Below are 9,108 nucleotides of genomic sequence, written 5' to 3' on the forward strand. Positions count from 1 at the left end.
AAAAGACATTTGACCTTGACCATCCAGAGAACTGCAAATCCTGACTGTTCGCCCATCATGGTGGCTAGAGTGAAAATCACCGATTTCCCAGCCGGCCCCCCCCCCCGCCCATGCCCCACCTGCTGGCAGAAATGCAGAGAAGTCACTCGCCCATCCCCAGTGGACACAGAACAGTAACAGAAAAGAGAGAGGGCATCAGTTTCCTCCAGCGCCGTCCAGGCCCCCGCAGACAGCACAGCCGTTGCTAGCCTGGGCATCCCTCGAGGGCAGTGAAGACATATCTGAATATGTATTCTCACTGTTCCCCTCGTGATAAAAGCCCTCCTGTTGGTCAGCATGTTCTGGGATAGCTGTGGTCAGCGTGTGTGGGGATAGCTATGGTCAGATTGTGATTAGCTGTAGTTGGCATGTGTGTGGTTAGCTGTGGTCAGCATGTGTGTGGTTAGCTGTGGTTGGCGTATGCGGTGTTAGCTGTGGTCGGTGTGTGCAGGGATAGCTGTGGTCAGCATGTGCGGTGTTAGCTGTGGTCGGCATGTGCGGTGTTAGCTGTGGTCGGCATGTGCGGTGTTAGCTATGGTCATTGTGTGTTCGGGGATAGCTGTGGTTGGCATGTGTGTGGTTAGCTGTGGTCGGCGTGTGCGGTGTTAGCTGTGGTCGGCGTGTGCTGTGTTAGCTGTGGTTGGCATGTGCAGTGTTAGCTATGGTCAGTGTGTGTTCGGGGATAGCTGTGGTTGGCATGTGTGTGGTTAGCTGTGGTCGGCGTGTGCGGTGTTAGCTGTGGTCGGCGTGTGCTGTGTTAGCTGTGGTTGGCATGTGCAGTGTTAGCTATGGTCAGTGTGTGTTCGGGGATAGCTGTGGTTGGCATGTGTGTGGTTAGCTGTGGTCGGCGTGTGCGGTGTTAGCTGTGGTCGGTGTGTGCGGTGTTAGCTGTGGGGCCACACACAGAGGGGTAGGCGAGCCAGTGAGAGGGAAGGACCTGCTGGTGCATGCGGGTATGGGCCCGGCTCCAGGGCAGTGTTTAGCAAGATGTTACCCCAGGGGGCGCAGCCATAGTATAGCGGGTAGGGAGTTTGCCTTGCATGTGGCCGACTTGGGTTCAATCCCCAGCATCCCATATGGTCCCCCAAGCACCACCAGGAGTAATTCCTGAGTGCAGAGCCAGGAGTAACCCCTGAACATCGCTGGGTGTGACCTAGGAAACTAAAGAAAAAGAAAAATGTCACCTCCAGGGAAACTGGAAGAGATGTGAGAATACGTGAACCTCAAAAAGACAAATAGATTTCCAAGGGTTGGTGCTGTTTACACTGAATAAGTCAATGAGTGAAACATGAAAAGAGTTAAGTGGTAAAGTCGTTCTACACAGCGTTAGAACATAAGAGTTTGTAGATTTTTATACCTTTAGTATATAGCAGAGTTTTTGAAGCCTTTCAATTGCTCTGAATGTTTTTTCTTTTTTGGTGGGCAGGTGGGGGGAGTGTTGACTTGCTTGAGGGGTGTTGGGGTCACACTCAGCAGTGCTCAGGGGTAGTGGTGCTGGGAATTGGACCAGGGTCCGCCCCATGCTAGGCAGGCGCCTCAGCCCCCGCCCGACCTCCCTGGCCCCGGGCTCTGATCATTTATACTCTTCGGTCCTCTCAGCACACTCCAGCTGAGCCAGGCCCCGGCCTCGGGCTGTCCACCCCTGCCCATTCCCACCACGTGCCGCGCCGAGCGGCACCCCTGAGCCCCGCGGGCCGGCTGTGCTTTCTGAGCCCCACTTATGTTCCCGAGCCCTCCCCTGAGTCTGCAGGCCGTGTTCCAGCAGCCTCTGCCTTGGCTCACCCAGAGGCGCCCCTCGAAGGCCGGATTCGGGGTTCTGCTGTGTGTCCTTGCACCGAGTCCACAGTGATCAGGGACAAATCCTGTCCACTCCTGGTGCCCAGCGCAGTGCTCAAGTATACAGTAGGGCCTTCAGTGCAGGATTCCGTTTAGTTGAATTTAGTTGAATGAAAGTAAGTTCTGAAGAGACAGTCTGGGCATTGAAATATAGACACTTTGTGTGTGGAGCACTTCTTTCTAGATTATATCATTTAATCTCTCTAAAGTAACTGAGGATTCTTACCTGAGTATTTAAGCCTTAGTGTTTAAGACTTACTTCCCCTTTGGAACATACCTTCTTTTTTTTTCTTCTTAATTTCTGCCGTCTCTTTAGTTCCCCACCTGAAAATTCCTGAGATCTACAGGGATCCGTTTTGAGTGATAATATTTCTAGCGTTTCATTTTGCCCTTTGGCAAATCATGTACTTGAACTTCCATTCAAGGAAAATCAAGTTGTTGTTAAAATTTCTCAGTACACATATTAGAATTCTAAATTTTAGCTATGATGATAGCATAGAAGTAAATTTTGCTTCTCTCTCTCCTCTCTCTGTCTCTGTCTCTGTCTCTGTCTCTCCCTCTCTCTAGCTTTTTGAAAGATTGCCAACTTACTTTGACCTTCAGAGGAGGCTGATGCTGCTGGAAGACCAGATCAGTCACCTTCTGGGCGGCATCCAGGTGGTTTATATCGAAGAGCTGCAGCCAGTGTTGACGCTGGAGGAGTATTACTCTCTCCTGGACGTGTTCTGTAGTCGGCTCTTGAAGAGCCGAGTCACTTCTCATCCCCAAAGTCTGCGTGGCTTACAAATGATCCTTAACAGGTACGGTCTGAAGCACGAGAGCGATGCGCTGGCTCGAGGGTGCCCAGGTGCATTCAGCGGCTCTGTATCGTCACTGGGGTCCCTGCGTCCGCTCATACACGCACGCAGACAGCCAGCCGAGGCGGACGAGGGTCGTGCCCGTGGCACGTTCTGTGACTCTCTCGCAGTCTCAGGGCCCTTCCTGAGGTGGGTGGAGAGCATGACCTGCGCGTCCAAAGTGGTGCCCGTCGTGCACCGTTCCATTAACCCCTTGGCGTGGACTGGGCCACACCCATTTTACAGGACAGGGAGGTCACCGGGCTGGGAAGGCCGTGACGGTCATGGCCAGGGGTCTCTGGGGTAGCAGTGAAGTGTCTGGCTGTGCTCTCAGGGGTTCGGGGAGCTCTCGGGACAAGCCTTTCCGGTTCGTCAGACTCCTGCTTCTTCAGAGCTGCAGTGGTGGCAAGGAGGAGCAGGGGCAAGGAGGAGGGATCCGTGATTTTTTTTTTCCTTCCTTGAATGTGTTCCTTCATTCCAGCGACAGATATGCTCCCAGCCTGCATGAACTTGGGCATTTCAACATCCCAACCCTCTGTGACCCGGCAAACCTCCAGTGGTTTATTCTCACCAAAGCCAAACAGGCAAGAGAGAACTTGAAAAGAAAAGAAGAGTGAGTGCTGTCAGCCCCCTGTCGTTTCAGTGTAACAGGGACTCAGAACTCACAGACCGGACATGCAAACTGTCTTAGAATTTGGAGCCAGAGGATAATGCAGTGGGTAGGACGCTTGGCTCGCACGCAGCCCCCCTGGGTTGATCCCGCCACTACCTGTAAGCTCTGAGCACCTCGGGGTGTGACCCAAAAACAAAAACACAACAAAAAAATGTAAAACCACACTAGAGTTAGAAGCTTGGCTTTCTGGCTGTCTCATATTATTTGTGCTCCACTATATTCTGCTAGGGATTGAAGGGGACTGTTTTCTACCATGTATGATCACCATGACCACCGTGTGCCCCAGTTTCAGAAACAGGGTTTATTAATATAAAAGTCATTTCGGGGGCTGGAGCAATAGCACAGCGGGTAGGGCATTTGCCTTGCACGCGGCCGACCCAGGTTCGATTCCCAGCATCCCATATGGTCCCCCGAGCCCCGCCAGGAGTAGTTTCTGAGTGCATGAGCCAGGAGAAACCCCTGTGCATCGCTGGGTGTGACCCAAAAAATAAATAATTAAATATTTTTTAAAAACAATTTCTAAATTTTTTGGACCCCCAAAATTTGGGGGATTGGATCTGTTTAGTAGAATAGCTGTTCCCAAAAGTTTGCTCCCAGTGGGCAAAAAGCACTGAAGACACCACATTCTACCCTGTCAGAGCGGATGTGAAACCAGTCAGGGCAGCCCTCAGCAGAGCGAGCAGGAGATTGCACGTGAGCAGAACCTGCCTGCTGGAGCCTGTACTTACTGCTTTGGTGGTGCTGGGTTTGGTTTTGTTTTGTTTTGTTTTGTTTTGTTTTGTTTTTGGAGGGTCACTCTTGGCAGTACTCAGGACCTATACTCTTGGCTCTGCATCCAGGGATCACTCCCGACAGGGTTTGGAGATCATTTGTGCTACCGAAGATGGACCCTGGGTCGGGTACTTGCAAGACAAGTGCTCTGACCACTGCCCTGTCCCTCCACCCTTGTACTTGTGGATTTGGGATCTTTTTTTTTTTTCTTTTTGGGTCACACCCAGCGATGCTCAGGGGTTACTCCTGGCTTTGCACTCAGGAATTACTCCTGGCGGTGCTTGGGGGACCATATGGGATGCCGGGGATCGAACCCGAGTCGGCCAAGTGCAAGGCAAATGCCCTACCCGCTGTGCTATCACTCCGGCCCCATGGATTTGGGATCTTTAAGAAAGCATCACTCCCAGGCCCAAACCATAGGAGCCCCAGGGGCCTGATCAATAGTACAGAGGTAGGATGCTTGCCTGCACGCAGCCAGCCTGGATTTGATCCTTGGCACCCCATGTGGTCCCCAGCTCATCAGGAGTGACTCCTGAGCAACACTGGGTATTTGCTCAGAACAAAACCACAGGGAGCCCCTAAAGTGAATTACAGGCACCTCATCACAGCCAAACAGATCTGACAAAGACTTGTGAAGGTGCCTGTGGCAATGACTCCTAGGCACAACAGGGCAGTTGGCATGCACATGCGTGTCTAGGCATGCAGTCCGGCCTTTGTGGAGCCCATGTTCAGTGGGGGGGATTAGGACATTTAGCCCCGAATAGGTCAACAATAGACTTCCATTGTTTGTTGCTTCATTTGATTATAGCTCGTGGCAATTTCCTGTTTGTTTTGCATGTGACAGGTTAAAGATTATGGAAAAGGAATTGATGCAGGCTTCCACAAAGAAATTTTCTCTGGAAAAGTTCTATAAGGAGCCCAGCGTCTCTAGCAAACAAATGGTGGACTGTTGCAAGAGACTTCTAGAACAGTCACTGCCTTACCTACAAGGGATGCACCTCTGCGTGTCGCATTTCTACTCGGTGATGCAGGACGGAGACCTCTGTATCCCCTGGAATTGGAAGAACGGAGAAGCCATGAAGTAACCCAGAAATCGGTATTATTGTTTAACCAGATAAGGAACGGTTAAGCTTATTTAAGTCCAGGATTTGCGATAACAGTATTATTTTACATGTTTCAAGAACAGTTTGTAACTGCTGCTTTGATGTTAACAATTTTTTTTAATTAATTTCTGCTATGAAAGTGGTTTTAAAAGGGTGCGCTCCCGATTGGAACACTGGATTGGCAAGACTAGGTAAATCAGATGTTAGCGTGAATGAGAGGTTCTCCAGAGCTGAGTTGTCTATTTTTATAGAGTGAGTGACAGCCACTAAACAGGTCTCAGCCCGTATACCTCAGAGGCCACGGGACTCATCTCCACAGCTGACATGCAAGGCCACACACAGCTTTCCCACTGCATCTGGTGTATCTGGACACGTGAGTATTTTGCAGCCAGGCAGGACAGATTTAATGTTCCTAACAGATGGCTGGTGACTAGCAACATTTAGGTGACCAAATTTTGCCTAAAGGAAAGGCTATCTAAGGAACATAGGGATCGATTGAGTATCTGGTCTGGACATTATCACTGGCAGTCCGAGTCCAGTTGTTCAACCTCTCCAGTAACAGAGAATGTAGTCTTACACCCCGAAGTTTTCCCACTCGTAAAGATAGCCTGTTGGTAGCAGGAAGCCAAGAGAGTTTTTGAACTGAAATCCAAACAGGACTTTGAAGTCGTTTGATGGGGTCATTCATTCATCCAAGGGTCTTGGCAAACAGGGCCCCCTGGCCGTGTCCGCACTCGTGCGATCTCTGGCTCATCTCAGACCTTGTCCTGCCACAGGGACTGGCCAGCGCCTCAGCACGACCCCTGCTCCAGAGCTGTGGGCGCCCCCATGGCCACAGCACAGACCCCCGGACACAGGCCTGTCTCCCCCAGACAGAGCCTTCGGGTGATAGTCTACACTGGACCAAACCGCGTCTGCCCCTTCTCAGGAGGGAAAGAGAATACCAGGTTGAGACACTGTTTTTTGACGCTGCAGAAGATGAGAAAGGAGATTTTCCCACAGCTCGTTCGACGGGAAAAGAGATGTTAAAAACGTTTCTTGAAGTATGTTTTAAGTTGATCTAAAACACTGATTCTTTAAAATTTCCAAACGTGTTCAAAAGTATTAATTTCTAAGTCTCCTTTACGAATTTCATCCCTTTTAATGTCTACCTAACAACTGTACTGAAAGCATTTTTTTAAATGTAGCAAATGGTGTTGTCTATAAAGATTTTTCCAGAGCCAAATGATGGGTTTAAGCAATTCCATAAAGGCCATATAAGAAAATATACTTGGAAAATAAGATTGGATTATGCCATTTCTTGTATCTACTAATGTGGAATTCTTAGTAGTATTTTTTGAAGTGAACTTTGTCTCAGAGCTATTTGTTATGTAATAAATAATATAATAATCAGATTGCTGTTTGTCTTGTTAGTGGTTAACAGTTTACAACCATTACAGTACAATAGTACGTGATGAGAAATTGGTGTCCGGGGCCAGAGTGATAGCACAGCAGGTAGGGTGTCCTTATCTTGCACACGGCTGATCAGGATTCGATCCCCAGCATCCTGTATAATCCCCCCAAGCCCACCAGGAGAGATTCCTGAGTGCAGAGCCAGGAGTAAGCCCTGAGCACTGCCAGGTACGGCACAAAAATGCAAAAACAAATCAAGAAAATGGAGGAGTCCTGTTTGATTTCTCTTCTAATCTAACGTAGAAAGGGAAATTTTGTTCCATCTCTGAAAACCAGCCTCAGGTCCCATGACGGACAAAGCTGAGAGACTGGAGCTCCCCGACCAGGCTGAACCCCCAAGGGAAAACCAGCCAGAGCTCAGTGGCTGGCCCACGGGCCTGGCGTGGCCCATCTCTCCAAAGTCGTGGCCTCCAGGAGCTAGTAAAGGGGAGGAGGAGGAGAGCTGGCGGATCGGGCCGCCTCTGAGGCAGCTCCACTCTGGACTCGCCGGGCCTGTGCAGATCCCAGCTCACCTTCCCTGCATCTCAGTGCCCTGCTTTAGACTAACAGCCTCTCCCCCAGGCTGCCCCCACAGACCCAACGATCCCGGAGCCGGCCAGGCAGACGTGGGAGACTGGTGTGGGCTCCGTGGTCTCAGCATGTCCACCTCAGGCTTCAGAGCTGGAAGTTTCAGGGCGCTGACCCCCCAGAACCAGGCTGTAGGAGGCACAGGTCACTGGGGTGAGGCCTGGCAGCTGGCTGACCCCTTCTGCTTGCCCACAGCCCGCCTCATGTCCTCTAGAGAACGGGGCAATTTTAAGAGCCTGGAGAGACCCTCTTCCCCCACCCGGTGACTCTGCTACCACAAACCAGTTCTACTGTCTGCTCAAACCCTTTCCCAGTGCGGGTTTACCCATTAGGGAGCATTTTAGGGATTTCCCCCATCACCACCACAAGCTGAGTGTTGTATATGGGGGGAGGGGGAGACGGCCAAGAGCCTTGTGCCTGGTGCAGGCATGAGAGGTGGGATTCTCGCCTCCATGCCCCTGCCACTCAGATGTTCCAAGCTCTGGGAGCAGGTAGGTACTTATCAATGCCAGAGTAGGTGGGTCTAGGTGAGTCCCTACCCGTGAGACCCTTGGACCAGTACTGCCCCCTGGTGGCGACAAGGGTCTGGCGTAGCAGAGACAGGCCGCACAAGTAGGCCAGCAGGTGGCAGCACTAACTTCCCTGAGAGATTGCTCTGCGGACAGCAGCATGTTTATGCCCTCAGAGATAGAACAATGGGGTCAGCCCTCCTTCCCCCACCCTCGCTCCCGGAGCCGGACTGTCTGCTCATTCAACCCTCCACCCTCCACTGTGCCCCTCCCAGGCTTTCCCAGGGAGGCCTGGCTGCAACCCCCCCTGCTAAGGCAGGCACTCACTGGCCGGGATAGGGGCTCACCAGTGAAGTTCAGGTGAATTTCATCAAGTCCAAGGAAGCCCATCCAAGACCCGTCAGGGGGTCAGGGGCCCCAAGGCAGGAAGCCTGGGAAAAACCCTGTAACCAGCAACGAAGGGGTCTGAGGCATGCACCCTCTGCCTGGGCTGCCCACACTGGTCCCCTCTGGGCATCCCCTGTCTCTCTCCAGGGCGTCCCCCATTCCTGGGAGCCTGCATCCCAGCTTGGGGTGTGTGGTACCTCAAAACTTCTTTCCCTCTAGGGTCCCCCACCTCCCATCCTTCTCCCCACACCACCGCCTCATGTTTCCTAAACGGAATGTCTTTGCTTCCCTGTCTGTCTGCTGAGATTCTTTCCCACAAGAAGCCATGGGGCAGGGAAGGTGGGCCAGGATTTGACTCCCAAGTCGCATGACCAGCACAGAGCTGGCACTGTTATCTTCACACTGCCCGCCTGGGCCACTCCTACAGGAGGGTGGGGGTCCCTCACCCCCCCACTGCCCGCACTAGGCACCATGGAGAGTCAGAATCCCTTTCCCACCATTCTCTTACCTGGTTAATAACCTTTGCATTCGACTTCCCGTGTTCATTTTCCCCCTTGGTGCAGAGGGCAGGGCACCACCTGGCAGAGGTCAGTGGTGCTTGTCCAGGGTACCAGGAGCAAATCTGGGAGGCCCTGTGCTCCAGATCTTTTAATTGATTTTTTTAATTAATTTATTTTTATTTATTTATTTATTATTGAATCACCATGTGGAAAGTTACAAAGCTTTCAGGCTTAAGTCTCAGTTACATAATGCTCGAACACCCCCACCACCAAGTGCACATATTCCACTACCAAGAATCACAGTAAACCCCCCGCCCTCCAGCCCCCCACCCCACCTGTGTAGCTGATAAATTTCACTTTACTTTCTCTTTACTTTGATTACATACAAACAAACTCACTATTATTGTTTGGAATTCCGCGCCCCCCCCCCCCCCC

At 51.5% G+C, this 9,108-nt stretch overlaps 1 protein-coding gene across 3 annotated transcripts in view; it reads left to right on the plus strand.

Annotated features, from left to right (window-relative positions):
* The window catches only part of TCAIM (T cell activation inhibitor, mitochondrial), a 37,524-nt gene extending 30,880 nt beyond the window's left edge, over positions 1–6,644 (plus strand). For all 3 annotated transcript variants that reach the window (XM_055135128.1, XM_055135127.1, XM_055135129.1), the window contains exons 10-12: positions 2,443–2,675; positions 3,193–3,324; positions 5,000–6,644. In XM_055135128.1, coding sequence (XP_054991103.1) covers positions 2,443–2,675; positions 3,193–3,324; positions 5,000–5,240 — 606 coding nt within the window. In that variant the 3' untranslated portion in view covers positions 5,241–6,644. The remainder of the gene's footprint in view (positions 1–2,442; positions 2,676–3,192; positions 3,325–4,999) is intronic.
* Positions 6,645–9,108: the final 2,464 nt, after the last annotated feature.

Source organism: Sorex araneus, chromosome 4, assembly GCF_027595985.1.
Source record: "Sorex araneus isolate mSorAra2 chromosome 4, mSorAra2.pri, whole genome shotgun sequence".
In the NCBI taxonomy this organism is placed as follows: Eukaryota; Metazoa; Chordata; class Mammalia; order Eulipotyphla; family Soricidae; genus Sorex; species Sorex araneus.